The 22,137-nt window shown below is 44.9% G+C and overlaps 2 protein-coding genes across 2 annotated transcripts in view; one reads left to right on the forward strand and one right to left on the reverse strand.

Annotated features, from left to right (window-relative positions):
- Positions 1 to 335: 335 nt before the first annotated feature.
- il16 (interleukin 16) lies at positions 336 to 21,539 on the reverse strand. Its single transcript, XM_055900046.1, has 11 exons — positions 21,416 to 21,539; positions 21,021 to 21,167; positions 18,634 to 18,772; positions 17,706 to 18,285; positions 16,624 to 17,419; positions 14,983 to 15,170; positions 13,991 to 14,159; positions 6,361 to 6,462; positions 5,744 to 5,993; positions 5,230 to 5,358; positions 336 to 2,332 (listed from the first exon to the last, which is right to left on the reverse strand). Exons 1-11 carry the CDS (start codon positions 21,446 to 21,448, stop codon positions 2,154 to 2,156), a joined length of 2,712 nt encoding a protein of 903 aa, XP_055756021.1. The 5' UTR covers positions 21,449 to 21,539; the 3' UTR covers positions 336 to 2,153.
- A 57-nt stretch (positions 21,540 to 21,596) lies between these two features.
- The window catches only part of LOC129834936 (transmembrane channel-like protein 3), an 18,229-nt gene continuing 17,688 nt past the window's right edge, over positions 21,597 to 22,137 (forward strand). Inside the window, exon 1 of the mRNA XM_055900306.1 lies at positions 21,597 to 21,704. Within this exon, the coding sequence (XP_055756281.1) occupies positions 21,597 to 21,704 (108 nt within the window). The remainder of the gene's footprint in view (positions 21,705 to 22,137) is intronic.

The raw sequence follows: 22,137 nt of genomic DNA on the forward strand, positions 1-22,137 counted from the left end.
CCACTACACATTCACTGGCTGTTTTTCAAACACCGGAGAAGAGTTATTAAGGATTACAATGATGGTTACTCAACTTTCCAGAAGTCCCGGTTGGAAGTTCCCAAAACCAGAAAGGAAATAAGCAGTGATGCAGAATCCTCCAACCAGGATTTCTGGGAAACCTGGGAATTTTGGGGAAATGAAAGGAGTTTTGCCTACAACTCACATAGTCTCATTAACTGAGTGGTAAATGCATCTGTTCCATATGAAGTCAAATAACTACATAGGTTTTAAAACATGAATGGTTATTGGCACAACAGTCTTGTGAGTAAACTTTTGAAACATACACATACAGATTGGGTTCAATTATTTTATTAGTATAATGTATATTGTGATAAAGCTTTAGTACCGATATACAGAGTTTTAAATATCTATATTCTAATAGATTTTGGTACAAAATGTTCACACCCTGTGTTTTCCTTAATATCAAACTAGGAGAGAAAACAAGGTGAAAGGTTGCTCTGGTTTAGTTGTCTTTGGTTTCACCCATAGGGAGAATCTCAATTAGATACGCGTCTCGCCTGGCCTCCTCAAAACCAATTGGAGGAGAAGGTCAGAGGGGCGGGACCTCTGGCTTTCTCATCCAATGGGTTTTGAGAAGAAGAGAGGACACGAGCAGTATGCAATTGAGATTTTCCCATTGTCATCTAATAAACGAACTAAGGACTCTATTAAATCCGTAGCTCTGAAGATCCGCTTTATAGGGCGATTGACAATTAAAGGCAATGTTCCCGCGTTCGCGGAGACTGCATTCATGGAAATTAACTTTACCTTTTGATGCTGATCTTCCGCGATATGGATTGAATCCAACTCATAGTCTTTGGTCTAAATAATGATTCCAACATCAAGCACAATACTACAATTCCATGAAAAATGCAAATCCCATTTTAAATATTTTGTATGAGTATCATACTCTTTTGGACTACATTACAGTATTGTACACTATTTCTAACAGTCAAAAGCAATGGAATGTCTCTCCCTTCATGTAAATACTGTATATCTGTGCAAATCTCAAACTCAATGTGGTCCCTGGTCTAGAAGTTCTGGGTGTAGGAAGGCAGTCAGAGCAAAGCACCTGTAAACTCACCTCTCTCTACAGTAACAGTCCCTGATTGTCATTGCAATATGATTTGATATAGAATATAGATATTATATTCATAACTACAGTATGTTAATAGTGCTCATATGAAATGGTATGATGGCTTGTGGTTGATTTGTGTTCTAGTTGGCCCTGTTTATACCTGATGCTAACTCTGATCTCGGGCTCTATTCAATCCGTAGCACTTCAGCGTGATTGAAATATAAAGGCAATGTTCCTGTGTTTGCGGAGACTGCATTCACGGTAAATTCATAAGTCGGTTCAATCGGAAATTACCTTTCATTTTCAATCACGCTATAACGCTAAACTTCAGCGATACGGATTGAATCGAGGCCGTTGTCCACATTATGATAGCGGCCACATTTTTGCCGTTGCATCTACACATTGTATTAAAATGTGTCTCTTATCTGTCCACTGTGTCCGCATTGTGACCAAAATTTACTGGTCCCTCCCTGTATGCAAATTATTCGACAGATATTCTTTCAAAATAATATGTATTTTCTTTATTTAAAGACTCATATTGATGCCATAAGACGATGGCGCCACCTGTCAAAGATTTTAGAGGGATAATGATGATTTAAATGGTTTCCCTGTCCACATCCGTCTACACTTGGAAGATATCCAGACAACATGTGTGCCTGACTACCTCCGGTGGTGATCAGGAAGATCTGATCACAATCCAATCACAATAGGTATTTTAATTGCGGACTCCTGTCTACAAAAGTGGCCACAATCAATACGTGGCCAAATCTTGAGAATCAATAGCCCCGTTTATAGCTGGTGCTAACATGAGTCCTTTGTCCTGATCTTGTCCACACTCTGATTGTGCCCACATTTTTAAAGAAGTGTAATTGTGATCAGATCTTTCTGACTACCTCCGTAGGTAGTCAGGGACCTATTGTATCTGGAAATCAATTAAGTATAAACAGTGTAAACTAACCTGAAATCAGTGTCTAAGGGTAACTCCTCAGTATCCTCCTCCTTCCTCCTCCTGTTAACTACAGTGAGATGTCCCTCAGGCAGACCCTTCTGCCTCATCCTCCTTCCTCCTCCTGATGACTAGAGTGATATGCCCCTCAGGCAGAGCCTTGACGATGTTCCAGGCCTCGAAGCGGCTCAGCTCCTGGAGGGAGGTGCTCTGGACCTGCAGCAGCTCATCACCAGACTGCAACCCGCTCTGCTCCGCAGCACCACCTATTGGGGAGCAGGAGAACACACTGTCACACATTGGTCTGTTGTGAAGTTTCCCCTAGGTGCAGATCTGGGATCAGCTTTTGCCTCCCCCAACTTATAAAAGTTAAAGCTTATAAAACTGTGCTTCTCTGCGTTGTTTGCATGGTTTCCTGCTTTCCGTGACATCACAACTCTTCTAGCAATAAAATACATTGTTAAAAGTGTTAAGAAAAGGTAATGTGTGGCTCAGCTGGTAGAGCATGGCACTTGTAACGTCAAGATCGTTGGTTTGATTCCTGCTGGGGTCACCCTTACTAAAAATGTATGCACACACTACTGTAAGTCACTTGGATAACAGTGTCGGATAAATGGCACCTAAAGTTCACCCAAATGACAAAATGATATATTGATTTCCTTACCCTGTTAGAGATTAGGGACATAGTAAGGCCACTGTCTTACCCTGTTAGAGATTAGGGACATAGTAAGGCCACTGTCTTACCCTGTTAGAGATTAGGGACATAGTAAGGCCACTGTCTTACCCTGTTAGAGATTAGGGACATAGTAAGGCCACTGTCTTACCCTGTTAGAGATTAGGGACATAGTAAGGCCACTGTCTTACCCTGTTAGAGATTAGGGACATAGTAAGGCCACTGTCTTACCCTGTTAGAGATTAGGGACATAGTAAGGCCACTGTCTTACCCTGTTAGAGATTAGGGACATAGTAAGGCCACTGTTTTACCCTGTTAGAGATTAGGGACATAGTAAGGCCACTGTCTTACCCTGTTAGAGATTAGGGACAAAGTAAGGCCACTATCTTACCCTGCTAGAGATTAGGGACATAGTAAGGCCACTGTCTTACCCTGCTAGAGATTAGGGACAAAGTAAGGCCACTGTCTTACCCTGCTAGAGATTAGGGACATAGTAAGGCCACTGTCTTACCCTGCTAGAGATTAGGGACATAGTAAGGCAGCAATCCGGGTTTTGGTTTTCTTTACCTGGCCACTGTCTCCAAATATTCCCTTTTTTGTGAACTATCCCTTTTAATCCTGTGCTGCTACTGTACCTTTAAATATCCTGTTGATGACCAGAGGCCTGTCTCCATGGATAGTACTGTACCTTTAAATATCCTGTTGATGACCAGAGGCCTGTCTCCATAGATATTACTGTACCTTTAAATATCCTGTTGATGACCAGAGGCCTGTCTCCATGGATATTACTGTACCTTTAAATATCCTGTTGATGACCAGAGGCCTGTCTCCATGGATATTACTGTACCTTTAAATACCCTGTTGATGACCAGAGGCCTGTCTCCATAGATATTACTGTACCTTTAAATACCCTGTTGATGACCAGAGGCCTGTCTCCATGGATAGTACTGTACCTTTAAATATCCTGTTGATGACCAGAGGCCTGTCTCCATAGATATTACTGTACCTTTAAATACCCTGTTGATGACCAGAGGCCTGTCTCCATGGATAGTACTGTACCTTTAAATATCCTGTTGATGACCAGAGGCCTGTCTCCATGGATAGTACTGTACCTTTAAATATCCTGTTGATGACCAGAGGCCTGTCTCCATGGATAGTACTGTACCTTTAAATATCCTGTTGATGACCAGAGGCCTGTCTCCATGGATAGTACTGTACCTTTAAATATCCTGTTGATGACCAGAGGCCTGTCTCCGTGGATAGTACTGTACCTTTAAATATCCTGTTGATGACCAGAGGCCTGTCTCCATAGATAGTACTGTACCTTTAAATATCCTGTTGATGACCAGAGGCCTGTCTCCATGGATAGTACTGTACCTTTAAATATCCTGTTGATGACCAGAGGCCTGTCTCCATGGATAGTACTGTACCTTTAAATATCCTGTTGATGACCAGAGGCCTGTCTCCATAGATATTACTGTACCTTTAAATATCCTGTTGATGACCAGAGGCCTGTCTCCATGGATATTACTGTACCTTTAAATATCCTGTTGAGGACCAGAGGCCTGTCTCCATAGATATTACTGTAACTTTAAATATCCTGTTGATGACCAGAGGCCTGTCTCCATGGATAGTACTGTACCTTTAAATATCCTGTTGATGACCAGAGGCCTGTCTCCATGGATATTACTGTACCTTTAAATATCCTGTTGATGACCAGAGGCCTGTCTCCATGGATATTACTGTACCTTTAAATATCCTGTTGATGACCAGAGGCCTGTCTCCGTGGATATTACTGTACCTTTAAATATCCTGTTGATGACCAGAGGCCTGGCTCCGTGGATATTACTGTACCTTTAAATATCCTGTTGATGACCAGAGGCCTGTCTCCGTGGATATTACTGTACCTTTAAATATCCTGTTGATGACCAGAGGCCTGTCTCCGTGGATAGTACTGTACCTTTAAATATCCTGTTGATGACCAGAGGCCTGTCTCCGTGGATAGTACTGTACCTTTAAATATCCTGTTGATGACCAGAGGCCTGTCTCCGTGGATATTACTGTACCTTTAAATATCCTGTTGATGACCAGAGGCCTGTCTCCGTGGATATTACTGTACCTTTAAATATCCTGTTGATGACCAGAGGCCTGTCTCCATGGATAGTACTGTACCTTTAAATATCCTGTTGATGACCAGAGGCCTGTCTCCGTGGATATTACTGTACCTTTAAATATCCTGTTGATGGCTAGAGGCCTGTCTCCATAGATATTACTGTACCTTTAAATATCCTGTTGATGACCAGAGGCCTGTCTCCATGGATAGTACTGTACCTTTAAATACCCTGTTGATGACCAGAGGCCTGTCTCCATGGATAGTACTGTACCTTTAAATATCCTGTTGATGACCAGAGGCCTGTCTCCATGGATATTACTGTACCTTTAAATATCCTGTTGATGACTAGAGGCCTGTCTCCATAGATATTACTGTACCTTTAAATATCCTGTTGATGACCAGAGGCCTGTCTCCATGGATAGAGCCTTTCCCTCCATCCAAACTGAAGCCCACACCCCCTCCTCCTGTCTCCAGCTCCACAGTCAGCATGGCTCCCCCATCCTCCACTACAGACAGACAGACAGACAGACAGACAGACAGACAGACAGAGAGACAGAGAGAGAGAGAGAGAGATGAATAACCAACGTATACATACAGTACATACACTGTATGAAACAGCCACAAATGCAAGCATTTTGCTACACCTGCAAAAACATCTGCTAAATAATGTGTACGCAACCAATAAAATTGGATTTGATGTACGCTCACACACACACACACACACACACACACACACACACACACACACACACACACACACACACACACACACACACACACACACACACACACACACACACACACACACACACACACACACACACACACACACCTGCACAGTGTTGTGTGTGCTGTCTTACTAAGTGTCTTGTCTGACCACCTTCTACTCACCTGTGGGGTTGAGGTCTGTACTGCTACTGCTGACAGAGGAATCATCAGTCTTGTTCCCACCTCCTCCTCCCTCTCTCCCCTTGCTCACCACCACCACGGCCAGTCTCATGGTGCGGGCCTGGCGCAGCGTGGCGGTGGCGTCAGCGTGTGTCGCACCCCTTAGTGTCTGGCCATTGATGGACAGCACCTCGTCACCCTTCTCCACGGTCCCCTCTTGAGCCGCCAGGCCGTGGGGGAAAACACGATGTACCTGGAGTGAGAAATGTCAGAACATTTACAATTCACATTCCCATTCTAAGCAATTCACCTTGATTGGTGGAGCAGCTGGCAGACATTTTGTAGAGTTGTCACTATCTGGCCATGCTAGAAAGGACAGTACCAGGGCTTTATAGCCATGGGATCCTCTCTTTAATATTTAAGTCCAAAATCACGCTCCTAACTAATATAGACACTTTATTGTCCATACAATATGTTACAGTGAACAACAGAAATGTGTCTTCTGCAGAATTCTCAACTCCCTCAGATAGCACACATCACACAGAAATAAATCTTTAACATCAATTCTGAGGATGTCATCACTTTTCATCTGCTCTAGCATGACCTTTCAGTATACTCACTGTGGTGGCCTTGCTCTCCAGGTCTATCCCACCTGCAATGCTGAAACCCAGACCTGCTCCTTCCTCCTTGTGCAGAATCACCACTTGGATGTGCTCAAATTGCTAGAAAAAGGGATGGAAAGAAGTCATCTCTTTCATTCTAACATTCAAAATAATATTTTAAGGTTTTCCGCTCACTTTACAATGTTACTGCTGGTTCTTGTTGTTATCTATAAAGAGTAGGAGTGCTGATCTAGGATCAGGTCCCCCCGTCCATGTAATCTTATTCAATGTGATCTAAAAGACAAACTTGATCCTAGATCAGTAGCCCTGTTACTCTGAGACAATTAATGCTTTTATGACGTGAGTCAGACGATTCGTGGCCATTCACAGAGATATCTCAGTTTGATTATTAAACCCCAGCTGTTGTTGACAGTTTCCAGATGATTGTATGTCTGGGAGAGAGCCGAGGGGGGCCAAGTTTCTCGCCCTCACCTCCGGGCTTTACACCAGACACCAACAAACACACACCAGACACGCACACACACACAAACAGGCAAACACACACACACACACACACACACCAGACACACACACACATTGTAGTAAGAGTGCGGTAATGACATATCGAGAAAGGAAATGCATACAGATGTTCTCCTGAGCACAGAGCCAAGTGGTCCTTCGAGAGAGGTGTGTGTGTGTGTGTGTGTGTGTGTGTGTGTGTGTGTGTGTGTGTGTGTGTGTGTGTGTGTGTGTGTGTGTGTGTGTGTGTGTGTGTGTGTGTGTGTGTGTGTGTGTGTGTGTGTGTGTGTGTGTGTGTGCGTGCGTGCGTGCGTGCGTGCGTGCGCTGAAAGCCTTTTAATACACACTGTGATACTCTGTCCTCCCTGAAAGCCTCTTAATACACTGTGATACTCTGTCCTCCCTGAAAGCCTCTTAATGCACACTGTGATACTCTGTCCTCCCTGAAAGCCTTTTAATACACACTGTGATACTCTGACCTCCCTGAAAGCCTTTTAATACACACTGTGATACTCTGTCCTCCCTGAAAGCCTTTCAATACACACTGTGATACTCTGTCCTCCCTGAAAGCCTCTTAATACACACTGTGATACTCTGTCCTCCCTGAAAGCCTCTTAATGCACACTGTGATACTCTGTCCTCCCTGAAAGCCTCTTAATACACACTGTGATACTCTGTCCTCCCCGAAAGCCTCTTAATGCACACTGTGATACTCTGTCCTCCCTGAAAGCCTCTTAATACACACTGTGATACTCTGTCCTCCCTGAAAGCCTCTTAATACACACTGTGATACTCTGTCCTCCCTGAAAGCCTCTTAATACACACTGTGATACTCTTTCCTCCCTGAAAGCCTCTTAATGCACACTGTGATACTCTGTCCTCCCTGAAAGCCTTTCAATACACACTGTGACACTCTGTCCTCCCTGAAAGCCTCTTAATGCACACTGTGATACTCTTTCCTCCCTCAAAGCCTCTTAATACACACTGTGATACTCTGTCCTACCTGAAAGCCTCTTAATACACTGTGATACTCTGTCCTCCCTGAAAGCCTCTTAATGCACACTGTGATACTCTTTCCTCCCTGAAAGCCTCTTAATGCACACTGTGATACTTTGTCCTCCCTGAAAGCCTCTTAATACACACTGTGATACTCTGTCCTCACTGAAAGCCTTTCAATACACACTGTGATACTCTGTCCTCCCTGAAAGCCTCTTAATACACACTGTGATACTCTGTCCTCCCTGAAAGCCTTTCAATACACACTGTGATACTTTGTCCTCCCTGAAAGCCTCTTAATGCACACTGTGATACTCTGTCCTCCCTGAAAGCCTTTCAATACACACTGTGATACTCTGTCCTCCCTGAAAGCCTCTTAATACACACTGTGATACTCTATCCTCCCTGAAAGCCTCTTAATGCACACTGTGATACTCTGTCCTCCCTGAAAGCCTCTTAATACACACTGTGATACTCTGTCCTCCCTGAAAGCCTCTTAATACACACTGTGATACTCTTTCCTCCCTGAAAGCCTCTTAATGCACACTGTGATACTCTGTCCTCCCTGAAAGCCTTTCAATACACACTGTGACACTCTGTCCTCCCTGAAAGCCTCTTAATGCACACTGTGATACTCTTTCCTCCCTCAAAGCCTCTTAATACACACTGTGATACTCTGTCCTCCCTGAAAGCCTCTTAATACACACTGTGATACTCTGTCCTACCTGAAAGCCTCTTAATACACTGTGATACTCTGTCCTCCCTGAAAGCCTCTTAATGCACACTGTGATACTCTTTCCTCCCTGAAAGCCTCTTAATGCACACTGTGATACTCTGTCCTCCCTGAAAGCCTTTCAATACACACTGTGATACTTTGTCCTCCCTGAAAGCCTCTTAATACACACTGTGATACTCTGTCCTACCTGAAAGCCTCTTAATACACTGTGATACTCTGTCCTCCCTGAAAGCCTCTTAATGCACACTGTGATACTCTTTCCTCCCTGAAAGCCTCTTAATGCACACTGTGATACTCTGTCCTCCCTGAAAGCCTTTCAATACACACTGTGATACTTTGTCCTCCCTGAAAGCCTCTTAATACACACTGTGATACTCTGTCCTCACTGAAAGCCTCTTAATACACACTGTGATACTCTGTCCTCCCTGAAAGCCTTTCAATACACACTGTGACACTCTGTCCTCCCTGAAAGCCTCTTAATGCACACTGTGATACTCTGTCCTCCCTGAAAGCCTCTTAATACACACTGTGATACTCTGTCCTCCCTGAAAGCCTTTCAATACACACTGTGATACTCTGTCCTCCCTGAAAGCCTCTTAATACACACTTTGATACTCTATCCTCCCTGAAAGCCTCTTAATACACACTGTGATACTCTGTCCTCCCTGAAAGCCTCTTAATGCACACTGTGATACTCTGTCCTCCCTGAAAGCATTTCAATACACACTGTGATACTCTGTCCTCCCTGAAAGCCTCTTAATACACACTGTGATACTCTGTCCTCCCTGAAAGCCTCTTAATGCACACTGTGATACTCTTTTCTCCCTCAAAGCCTCTTAATACACACTGTGATACTCTGTCCTCCCTGAAAGCCTCTTAATGCACACTGTGATACTCTGTCCTCCCTGAAAGCCTTTCAATACACACTGTGATACTCTGTCCTCCCTGAAAGCCTCTTAATGCACACTGTGATACTCTGTCCTCCCTGAAAGCCTCTTAATGCACACTGTGATACTCTGTCCTCCCTGAAAGCCTTTCAATACACACTGTGATACTCTGTCCTCCCTGAAAGCCTCTTAATACACACTGTGATACTCTGTCCTCCCTGAAAGCCTCTTAATACACAATGTGATACTCTGTCCTCCCTGAAAGCCTTTCAATACACACTGTGATACTCTGTCCTCCCTGAAAGCCTCTTAATGCACACTGTGATACTCTGTCCTCCCTGAAAGCCTCTTAATGCACACTGTGATACTCTGTCCTCCCTGAAAGCCTCTTAATACACACTGTGATACTCTGTCCTACCTGAAAGCCTCTTAATACACACTGTGATACTCTGTCCTCCCTGAAAGCCTCTTAATGCACACTGTGATACTCTTTCCTCCCTGAAAGCCTCTTAATGCACACTGTGATACTTTGTCCTCCCTGAAAGCCTCTTAATGCACACTGTGATACTTTGTCCTCCCTGAAAGCCTCTTAATACACACTGTGATACTCTATCCTCCCTGAAAGCCTCTTAATACACACTGTGATACTCTGTCCTCCCTGAAAGCCTTTCAATACACACTGTGATACTCTGTCCTCCCTGAAAGCCTCTTAATACACACTGTGATACTCTATCCTCCCTGAAAGCCTCTTAATGCACACTGTGATACTCTGTCCTCCCTGAAAGCCTCTTAATACACACTGTGATACTCTGTCCTCCCTGAAAGCCTCTTAATACACACTGTGATACTCTTTCCTCCCTGAAAGCCTCTTAATGCACACTGTGATACTCTGTCCTCCCTGAAAGCCTTTCAATACACACTGTGACACTCTGTCCTCCCTGAAAGCCTCTTAATGCACACTGTGATACTCTTTCCTCCCTCAAAGCCTCTTAATGCACACTGTGATACTCTGTCCTCCCTGAAAGCCTCTTAATACACACTGTGATACTCTGTCCTACCTGAAAGCCTCTTAATACACTGTGATACTCTGTCCTCCCTGAAAGCCTCTTAATGCACACTGTGATACTCTTTCCTCCCTGAAAGCCTCTTAATGCACACTGTGATACTCTGTCCTCCCTGAAAGCCTTTCAATACACACGGTGATACTTTGTCCTCCCTGAAAGCCTCTTAATACACACTGTGATACTCTGTCCTACCTGAAAGCCTCTTAATACACTGTGATACTCTGTCCTCCCTGAAAGCCTCTTAATGCACACTGTGATACTCTTTCCTCCCTGAAAGCCTCTTAATGCACACTGTGATACTCTGTCCTCCCTGAAAGCCTTTCAATACACACTGTGATACTTTGTCCTCCCTGAAAGCCTCTTAATACACACTGTGATACTCTGTCCTCACTGAAAGCCTTTCAATACACACTGTGATACTCTGTCCTCCCTGAAAGCCTCTTAATACACACTGTGATACTCTATCCTCCCTGAAAGCCTCTTAATGCACACTGTGATACTCTGTCCTCCCTGAAAGCCTCTTAATGCACACTGTGATACTCTGTCCTCCCTGAAAGCCTCTTAATACACACTGTGATACTCTGTCCTCCCTGAAAGCCTTTCAATACACACTGTGATACTCTGTCCTCCCTGAAAGCCTCTTAATACACACTTTGATACTCTATCCTCCCTGAAAGCCTCTTAATACACACTGTGATACTCTGTCCTCCCTGAAAGCCTCTTAATGCACACTGTGATACTCTGTCCTCCCTGAAAGCCTCTTAATGCACACTGTGATACTCTGTCCTCCCTGAAAGCCTCTTAATGCACACTGTGATACTCTGTCCTCCCTGAAAGCCTCTTAATACACACTGTGATACTCTGTCCTCCCTGAAAGCCTTTCAATACACACTGTGATACTCTGTCCTCCCTGAAAGCCTCTTAATACACACTTTGATACTCTATCCTCCCTGAAAGCCTCTTAATACACACTGTGATACTCTGTCCTCCCTGAAAGCCTCTTAATGCACACTGTGATACTCTGTCCTCCCTGAAAGCATTTCAATACACACTGTGACACTCTGTCCTCCCTGAAAGCCTCTTAATACACACTGTGATACTCTGTCCTCCCTGAAAGCCTCTTAATGCACACTGTGATACTCTTTTCTCCCTCAAAGCCTCTTAATACACACTGTGATACTCTGTCCTCCCTGAAAGCCTCTTAATGCACACTGTGATACTCTGTCCTCCCTGAAAGCCTTTCAATACACACTGTGATACTCTGTCCTCCCTGAAAGCCTCTTAATGCACACTGTGATACTCTGTCCTCCCTGAAAGCCTCTTAATGCACACTGTGATACTCTGTCCTCCCTGAAAGCCTTTCAATACACACTGTGATACTCTGTCCTCCCTGAAAGCCTCTTAATACACACTGTGATACTCTGTCCTCCCTGAAAGCCTCTTAATACACACTGTGATACTCTGTCCTCCCTGAAAGCCTCTTAATACACACTTTGATACTCTATCCTCCCTGAAAGCCTCTTAATACACACTGTGATACTCTGTCCTCCCTGAAAGCCTCTTAATGCACACTGTGATACTCTGTCCTCCCTGAAAGCATTTCAATACACACTGTGACACTCTGTCCTCCCTGAAAGCCTCTTAATACACACTGTGATACTCTGTCCTCCCTGAAAGCCTCTTAATGCACACTGTGATACTCTTTTCTCCCTCAAAGCCTCTTAATACACACTGTGATACTCTGTCCTCCCTGAAAGCCTCTTAATGCACACTGTGATACTCTGTCCTCCCTGAAAGCCTTTCAATACACACTGTGATACTCTGTCCTCCCTGAAAGCCTCTTAATGCACACTGTGATACTCTGTCCTCCCTGAAAGCCTCTTAATACACACTGTGATACTCTGTCCTCCCTGAAAGCCTCTTAATACACACTGTGATACTCTGTCCTCCCTGAAAGCCTTTCAATACAAACTGTGATACTCTGTCCTCCCTGAAAGCCTCTTAATGCACACTGTGATACTCTTTTCTCCCGCAAAGCCTCTTAATACACACTGTGATACTCTGTCCTCCCTGAAAGCCTCTTAATACACACTGTGATACTCTGTCCTCCCTGAAAGCCTCTTAATACACTGTGATACTCTGTCCTCCCTGAAAGCCTTTCAATGCACACTGTGATACTCTGTCCTCCCTGAAAGCCTCTTAATGCACACTGTGATACTCTGTCCTCCCTGAAAGCCTCTTAATGCACACTGTGATACTCTGTCCTCCCTGAAAGCCTCTTAATGCACACTGTGATACTCTGTCCTCCCTGAAAGCCTCAATGCACACTGTGATACTCTTTCCTCCCTGAAAGCCTTTCAATACACACTGTGATACTCTGTCCTCCCTGAAAGCCTCTTAATGCACACTGTGATACTCTGTCCTCCCTGAAAGCCTCTTAATGCACACTGTGATACTCTGTCCTTCCTGAAAGCCTCTTAATACACACTGTGATACTCTGTCCTCCCTGAAAGCCTCTTAATACACACTGTGATACTCTTTCCTCCCTGAAAGCCTTTCAATACACACTGTGATACTCTGTCCTCCCTGAAAGCCTCTTAATGCACACTGTGATACTCTTTCCTCCCTGAAAGCCTCTTAATACACACACACACACACACACACACACACACACACACACACACACACACACACACACACACACACACACACACACACACACACACACACACACACACACACACACACACACACACCTGAAGCTGAGCACTCTAACGTAATCCGTAATGGTCCCTCCAGTCCTGTAGTGGAGCTCATTCCTACAAGCGTGTTGTTTAGCAGAAGCCAGTGTTGAGTACTGCATGAGAGAGCAGCTCTCACCATGCTTCCCACACAGCACCCTCTTGTCCAGAGCCTTATGGGCCCTGCTCAAATGTAGTGCACTTTAGAGGGAATAGCATGTCATTTTGGATGCAGCCTTGGACTCAGGGGTATAGATTACCTCAACCACTTAGAGAGTAGACCAGAGATGAGAGATTCTCAACAGTAAGAGTTGACAGTCTGTCATGACCGGATGTTGATGTAGTGTTCATGTGGTGCTGATGTGGTGCTGATGTGGTGTTCATGTGGTGTTCATGTGGTGTTCATGTGGTGTTCATGTGGTGTTCATGTGGTGTTTATGTGGTGTTCATGTAGTGTTGTTCATGTAGTGTTCATGTAGTGTTGTTCTTGTGGTGTTCATGTGGTGTTGTTCATGTGGTGTTCATGTAGTGTTCATGTGGTGTTCATGTGGGGAACATCATTATTTGACATCCTAATATAGTCAGCGAGGCCCTTCTAGTGAGGAAGAGATGGTTGGACCTCCAAATAAATTAATAACAATGAAACAGACAGGCCGGACACACGGACAGAATGACTGACAGACAGACTGACTGATAAAGTTTCACCTTCAGTGTTTCCTCATCCAGAGCTTTCACTTCCTGGATCATGGTCTGTATTTCCTGTGGAGGGATGGCTGAGATAACAGAGTGGGCACATGCTGACGGAGATGGGCGTGAGACCAGGTCCCCTCCCTCCTCCCCCCGCTCAATGGTACACTGCCTCAGATCAGATAGGCTGAGAGGAATAAGGAAGCAAACACAGTTCAACTCACACACTGACACTGGTCACATACAGAGCACACACACAGACACACCTTCTGTACGACAGGTTCATCGTAGCTACTCTAATAATCATGCATTTCACTGTATGAAAACTAAATAGAGAGTTATGTTTTAGTCTGGTCAATCTGTTACAGACTAAACTCTGAGAGGATTTCAGTCAGATTAACACTTTAGACATAATGACACATCTCAGAACAGGAACAACACGTGTGACTTCCTGTTTGTTCACTTCCTGTGTTCATACTTCCTCTGACTAAAGATGATACTGCCGCGATTGCATTAAGCCCTGTGAAGCAGGGACAAAACACAGAAAATATTTGATTTAAAATATGCCTGTTCCATCTGATAATATATAATGCCATCTCTACTTTACAGAATCTGACTTCCAGGGAGCAGTGCTATCTTACTTTTTTCATAGCAAGCACTCCTACAGTGTAGGTCTATGGACGTACTAGACTACTTTCAGCTCTTGTGAAATCAGTGTATATTTATACCTTTTCATCCAATCACCTGAGAGGTAGTATGTGTATGCCTGTCTGGTATCAGTCATTGAAACAGAGAATATGCTGTATATACCAGGGTAAGGGTCAATTCCATTTCAATTACATCAATTTAGGAAGTAAACTGAAATTCCAATTTGAAATTCTTCTCATAGAGAAGCACTGAGAGAAAATGGAATAGGAACTTCCTTTTACTTCCTGAATTGATTGGATTGTAATGGAATTGAGCCCAACCCTGGTATATGCTGTATGTTGATGTTTTGAGAGAGTTTTTACCTGACAGAGAAGCTATTCTCATTGCTGTCGGGGCCAGGGGAGAGGGGGGTGTTCTGGGCCGGGTCGGGCTCCTCCGGGCTGCAGACTAGAGAGGATGCAGGGTGTGGGTCTGACCCGGGGTTACCTGGCCTAGTAGGACAGGGGGAGGGGAGCAGGGAGTGCATGGAACGCATCAGGGCATGGGAAACCTGGAATAGAGTAGAGCAGAGCAGTGCAGTTAATAGTAGAGCAGAGCAGAGCAGAGCAGATAACAGTAGAGTAGAGCAGAGTAGAGCAGAGCCGATAAGAGTAGATAGAGTAGAGTAGAGCAGAGCAGAGCAGAGCAGAGCAGAGTAGAGTAGAGTAGAGTAGAGTAGAGTAGAGTAGATAAAAGTAAAGCAGAACAGAGTAGAGCAGAGCCGATAAGAGTAGATAGAGTAGAGTAGAGTAGAGTAGAGCAGAGCAGAGCAGAGTAGAGTAGAGCAGAGCAGAGTAGAGTAGAGCCGATAAGAGTAGATAGAGTAGAGCAGATAAAAGTAAAGCCGATAAGAGCAGAGTAGAGTAGAGTAGAGTAGAGTAGAGTAGAGTAGAGCAGAGCAGAGCAGAGCAGAGCAGAGCAGAGTAGAGTAGAGTAGAGTAGAGTAGAGTAGAGTAGAGTAGAGTAGAGTAGAGTAGAGCAGAGCAGAGTAGAGCAGAGCAGAGCAGAGCAGAGGAGAGGAGAGGAGAGGAGAGGAGAGGAGAGGAGAGCAGAGCAGAGCAGAGGAGAGGAGAGGAGAGGAGAGGAGAGGAGAGGAGAGTAGAGTATAAAACATGTTATGGTTAGGGCTCTGCTGTTCATCCCACCTCAAGAGGCCATTATAGCACCTTCTTACACCATGGGTGAAACAACTGTCACGTGTTCTTTCTATAATAGTCTAAAGTAATTATCCAATTAGTCTACAATAAGTTGCCAAATCCCAACCGGGTGAATTGACTTCAAATGAAATGTCTGCTGACACTCATTCCCATCAGCAGCCTACACTGTAGTAATTATTATTATTATTATCTCAAGGACCTTAATCAACATAATGAACCACTTAAATCATTATCTGTTCACAACATCAGATGAGAGTAATAGGCCTTTTATCCAAGAGAATGGAGGGGGAAACAAATGAAGAAGAACAGAACAGCTGAGTTGACTATGTTACGGTGCTTCGTCTGGCTCTGGCATCCCACTGGGCACACACTGTTTTAATCAGCATTGTTTCCACCTCATTCCCACGTTACAGATGTTGAATTGACGTTGAATTGACGTCTGTGCCAGTGGGATAGCCTGTAGTTCATTTGTTCATTTAGCATACAATACACTTATATTCCTGTGCCCTTACCACAGTCAAAACACATATATTTTATAGTAAGAATATAATGAAATATAGCAGAATATTATATAAATTATATTGTTTCCCAAGCAAACTATTGCCAAGTGTCGCAGGTGCGCACAATCCACACACTAAATGACAGTTACAAACGTATTGCATGCACCTGTTACACAGTAATTACATGGGTTATTCAACTGGTATGAAGCTTATGTGACATTTCGTACATTTCATCAGTTAAATTGGACATTTTACAATTTACACTTGGACGATGTGATGTAATGTAAAGTGTAGACCAAAGACGCACCTGGTTACTGAAGGAAAGTATCTTCCCCAGGCTCTCTCCCTCCAGTCCTCTTAGAGTTGTTGACCCATCCGGGGAGGGAGAGGCAGGCAGGGGCAGGCTACGTGTCCGCAGGCTGGCCTGCTTGCCCTGAGCCTGGGCATGGCTCTGGTCTCCCTCCCCCTCCTCTGGTGGTTGTAGTGGACCAAAGCTCTCTCCCTTGGAGCTGCTGGACCTCCTGGGCACCGGGCCGGAGGGGGAGATGGAGGCCTCTACAGCCCCATCCAGGGGCTCTGTTTCTGGTTCGGCCTCGGGGAGAGGTGCCTCTAGGGTGGATGGGGTGGTGGTGATGTCCTCGGGGGATGGCGAGTCAGAGATCTCTGCATTGGGGCCTGTTGTCTCTTCCACTGGGGTCTGGAGCTCCGAGGCAAGGAGGGGGGTCGGAAGAAGAGAAAAGCAGGTAGGAGGAGAAGGGTGGGAGGCAGGAGAAGGCGGAAGGATGGAGTGAGGAGAGGCTGCAGGGGGAACAGAGGACATCCTCCTGTACTTTTCCTCGTCAGGGATTGGAGAGGTCACTTTGGCTCCTTTGCCCATGTCATGTTGAATTGTGCCATTCTCCTCTAAGAGAGGGGGGTCACTCCTGACGGGTGCCTTGTCCTTCAGAGGGAGGGAAGTGGAGGGGGCTAGGGGCCTCCTGTTGTTGCCCTCTGTCTCCTCACCCTTACCCTCAGGACTAGAGAAGGTCTCAAATGAATGGATCTTCTGCTTGATTGACAGCTGGGCTGCAGAGGAGGTGGGTCGCAGACGTACCCCGAAGGTGCTGTTGAAATACACATTTTAAATGTTATTGTCCATCCACCTGGATAATTTACGAGACAGAAATTCTTGTTGGCTTATAACTCATATAACACAATATTTGATGGACCGACTGGGAATCAAAGCCAGGTCACCTATACCCTTCAACACCACCTCAACCCACTGAAATAAAGGCCTACACTTTAGGCGCTAACACAAGTCTTCAGATCTCAGGCAAGACTGAACCGCCTCTGCCACATTTGCATAAAACACAAGATAAAGGAGAAATGTTCTGGAGAAACTCTACGTACGTTCCACCGCCTCTGATGTCCAGGGGTTTGGCCAGCTCAGCCTGGGGCCTCCCATTCCTAATACTCCTGAGGCTCTGACGGTTCCACACAGGCTTGGGGGCAACTGGGGGGCCCTTCCTCATCCCTGGGGGGTCCTCAGTCCTTGGGCTAGGGGTGGAGATTTGGGAGGCAGGGGTGGAGGGGGTGGTGGGGTCTGGGGCAGTGTGGTGGGTGGAAGTACAGTTAAGCTCAGGAAGCTCAGGAAACTCACTCGGTTGGCTCATGGCGACTGGGGAGTGTGTGTCGTTGGGTTGTCTGTCGGTTTGGGATGGAGTGTGTGTGGCGTCGTGGTGTGAGCTGAGATGGTGTGTTTGTTGTTGGTGTGTGCTACTGTGGGAGTGTGTGTTGTGACGGTGTGTGCTCGGATGAGTCAGACTCTGGTTCTGATGGGGGTCTTCAGGACCTCCAAGATCAGGGGCGCTGTCGGAGATCCTAACCCAGGGGTCGTGAAGCTTTTCTGGGGGGAGCTGCTCCACGCGGCCCTGCCTCCTCAGGCCCGGCCTCTTACTCTGGGAGCAGAGGTGGAAGGCAGATTCAGCACCTGAACACAGACAACACAGGAAACACAGTCTAAGAGCAGGAGAGATACAAGTACTTCATAATGAGCTAGACTCACACTGCCCTCATTAAAATAATGCATTCATACCTGCACAGCTTTCTGCTTTACTAATAACGTTAAATAGTAAGTTGTGGTGCAATTAAATGTCACAATGTAAGAAATGATCCTAAAGATGGCGTTCACAACTAAATAACATGCTGTCTTTCAGGAAACAAACTGCAAATTAACTGCAAATGGCCCCTATAGGTGTCTCAAATAGCTGTATATTTGACTGTTAGCTCTGTATTTACAAATGGTGTAAAAAAAAGTATCGAGGTTCCCATACAATACCTGTGTGTAGTCTGTCTTCTGTGCAGGATGAGGATCGAGGGCAGTCAGTGATGGCAGCAGAGCGAGCCTCTGAGTGAGTCAGAGTCTCTCCACTTCCCCCTGAGTGTTCTCGCTCTCTTTCTCTCTCACTCTCTACTTCCTGGAACACAGATAAACAGGAAGTTAAAACGTTGAGCGCACCACTCAGCCTCTGACCGCAGAAAGGTTTAGTAATTCACCCTGCATTTACTACCGCCCGTTACCCTCCACAACTTCACATGGACATGCATCCATCCATCACACTCACAACGACCAGATGCAGAACATAATTGAATCACACACAGTGCCAAGGCAAGGCCATTCTATGATAGCCAATAGCTTCATGCCTGATGTGGGTATAACACAAGCATCTTTCAGAATTACAGGTGAGTCACAAACACATAAGCAAATACTTCCAGAACGGAGAGAAGCCATCCTTACTATAAAAGCTTGCATTGTGAGACAGGTTTAAGGTTTAATGTTTCAGGGACAGGATACATAGGGAAGAGGTGTCATATGTGTCCATCCATGCCCGCTCAAAGGCATGAATGTATGACATTCTGTAAACAAAAATGTAAAGGTATGACTGGTGTGTTCATATTTTCTATTTGAAAAAGCACCATTCTCAGTCCAAAGTCATCTCCATGCAAAACATTCACCAACACACATTCAAGAGTATGAAACGGTTCCACATACATTTCTACACAGTAACCTTATGATCTTTCTCAAAGCCTTGTACACACTGCTAACAAGCTGGAAGCATGTAGATGTGGATGCAGAAACAACACATGGGACAATACACATTAGTTAGAGGCAAATTATATTAGTATACTGTATTTAGTCAATTCAGCATGTTTTAGCCTATTGCTTACAGACAGAGAAAAAGAAAAACAGTGAGATTATGTCTAATGTTATCCTTCTCTACACTAATGTCTAATGTTGTAATTGTGGAAATTCTTACACAGGGACACGAATCACTCTTTATTGTCAGCAGGTTGGAGAGGTCCCAGTCAGACTTAGATACATATAGTAACAATCTGAAGTGAGCTCTAACAGGGCAGTCCCATTAGCTCCCTTATATACTGACAAGTTATATTTGCATGATTTAGCTTATTCATCATTCAGAATTAATGTTTGTTTCATGCTTGTGACAGACCAATACCTCACGAGGCTTCTTCTCTAAGCAGAGACCTTGAAACTGAGATATCATTTCTCTAAACAAGGTTCTGGGCGTACTGCCAAACTGCAGATACTGATAGTGAGGATTCGTTCAGTCAGTCACTTGATTGAACACAGAAATTGGTTTATAGAAAAGCACAAACATAAAAATGTCCATCACATTGTCCTGTTGTGTTCATTAGGCACCAAATGGAAGAAACAGGGAGGGACTACCTGGACTTGTCCAATAAGAAACGTTGATTTTCATATTAAGACGTTTCCGTTGCACGCCTTAATGAAGTCGACCCAGCTCTGCAGATCAGCTTCACAGACAGTTGTGGTTTCAGAGAATATGCAAGCGGAATAACCAATGCAATACAGAATGACGTGTCTCAACCACAGCTGATGCCTGATGCATGGAGACTACGCAACTGTTTTACAGAGATTTTGAGCACGCCCCCTTCTTCCTTACAGTAGCTACCATTTATGGGCAATAGAAGCATGCAGTCTAGCTCTTCCTCAGATGTACGGCAGTATGAATGACAGCCAGTCATATCATGCTGCTAAAGTCCTGTTGAGATGCATCGGTATTTACATTACTTTGATCCGTCGATTCAATTTCATTATTTTTTTAAAGTTCAAACCTGCTTACAATATACCTATTCATCCATCCATCCACAGTAATACATGTTTAAGTCAAGATGACTGGTTAGATAAGTGTATACTTAGTAAATTCAGCATCTTTTAGCATGTTACAAAAAAATACAAAAAAATACAAAAACAGTGAGATTATGTCAGATGCTGTCCTTTTCTGCATTAGTGGGTTGTGTTCATTAGGCACCAAATGGGAGAAACCAGACTATCATTGTAAATAGGTGTAAATAATGTTCTCTCCCTACCTGACAGTTTGTATGTGTGGGACTCCATCCGTCCTCTCTAACAGGGGAGCCTCTACTGGAAACATTGGAGTCTGGCAGGCCCCCAGGGGCCCCCTCCTCACTAGTGACGTCCTGGTGTCGGCAGTACCTCCTTGGAGGTGCCAGGGCTTTGGGCCTGTTCTAGGGTCAGATTAGGAAAATATGTGTTATATAAACGTTTCTTATTGGACAAGTCCAGGTAGTCCCAGCCTGTTTCAGTGCATTATTCTTCCATTTGGTGCCTAAAGTGTGGCCTTCCAAAAGCTTGTATGGAAACGTCTGGAGTTAAGCTACCTTATTTCCCCTTGTGGCCAGGTCTAACGTGCGCTGGCTGGAGAGGTTGGCTGCTGGGGAGTTGTAGGGGACGTTGTAGTCGTCATCAGGGACAGGGTAGACCAATGCAGACAGTCTGTTATCACACCAGGGCTCAGGCGTGGACCCCTAGAACCATGAGATCAAGACAGATAAGGACCCTAGAACCATGACCCCTTGAACTCTCAGAAACATGAGACAAAGAGGTATTAGAACCCTCGAACCATGACCCCTAGAACTCCTACACCAATGAGATAAAGACGGATTAGAATCTCTAGAACCATGACCCCTAGAACCCCTACAACCACGAGACAAAGAGGTATGAACCTCTAGAACCATGACAGATTACTCTGGGATGCTTGGTTGTGTTGAGTTACCATGGGGATGTCGAGGCTGTGGACCCTTTCCATCAGATTATGGTGCGTGTTGTGGTTGTGGTTGGGTATAGTCAGGGTTTGACCATTAACCAGGTCGGTTCCTGGTCCGGGGCAGCGGTTGTGCTGATGGTTATGATGGTGGTTCTGGTTGTATGTGTTGCTGTCACTACAGGAGCGGGTCATGTTCTTCTGGCCTCGTCGGGCAGTCAGTTGGCTGAAGTTCCTCGCCACACAGCGCTCACACTTCCCTCTGGAGTGGGAGCAGGGGTCAGACCTACGCAGTCCTGGGGTTAAGAGGTCACAGAGAGAGACCAGATAGAAAGGTAGATAGGTAGATATGTATGTATGTATGTATGTATGTATGTATGTATGTATGTATGTATGTATGTATGTATGTAGGTAGGTAGGGAGGTAGGTAGGTAGGGAGGTAGGGAGGTAGGTAGGTAGGTAGGTAGGTAGGTAGGTAGGTAGGTAGGTAGGTAGGTAGGTAGGTAGGTAGGTGAGCGAAAGAGATAGGACGTGGGAGACATTAATTTATCCTGAAGAAATACAATGCAGTAATATTACATAAGGTAATGTGTGTGCATTATCGTCTGGCGAAGCTGAACTGCTGAGAGATGATAACGGTTGTTACTGTCTATAGTCAACTGAGATGATAAAGGTTGTTACTGTCTATAGTCCACTGAGTTGATAAAGGTTGTTACTGTCTATAGTCCACTGAG

The sequence above is a fragment of the Salvelinus fontinalis genome, chromosome 35, assembly GCF_029448725.1.
Source record: "Salvelinus fontinalis isolate EN_2023a chromosome 35, ASM2944872v1, whole genome shotgun sequence".
NCBI lineage: Eukaryota > Metazoa > Chordata > Actinopteri > Salmoniformes > Salmonidae > Salvelinus > Salvelinus fontinalis.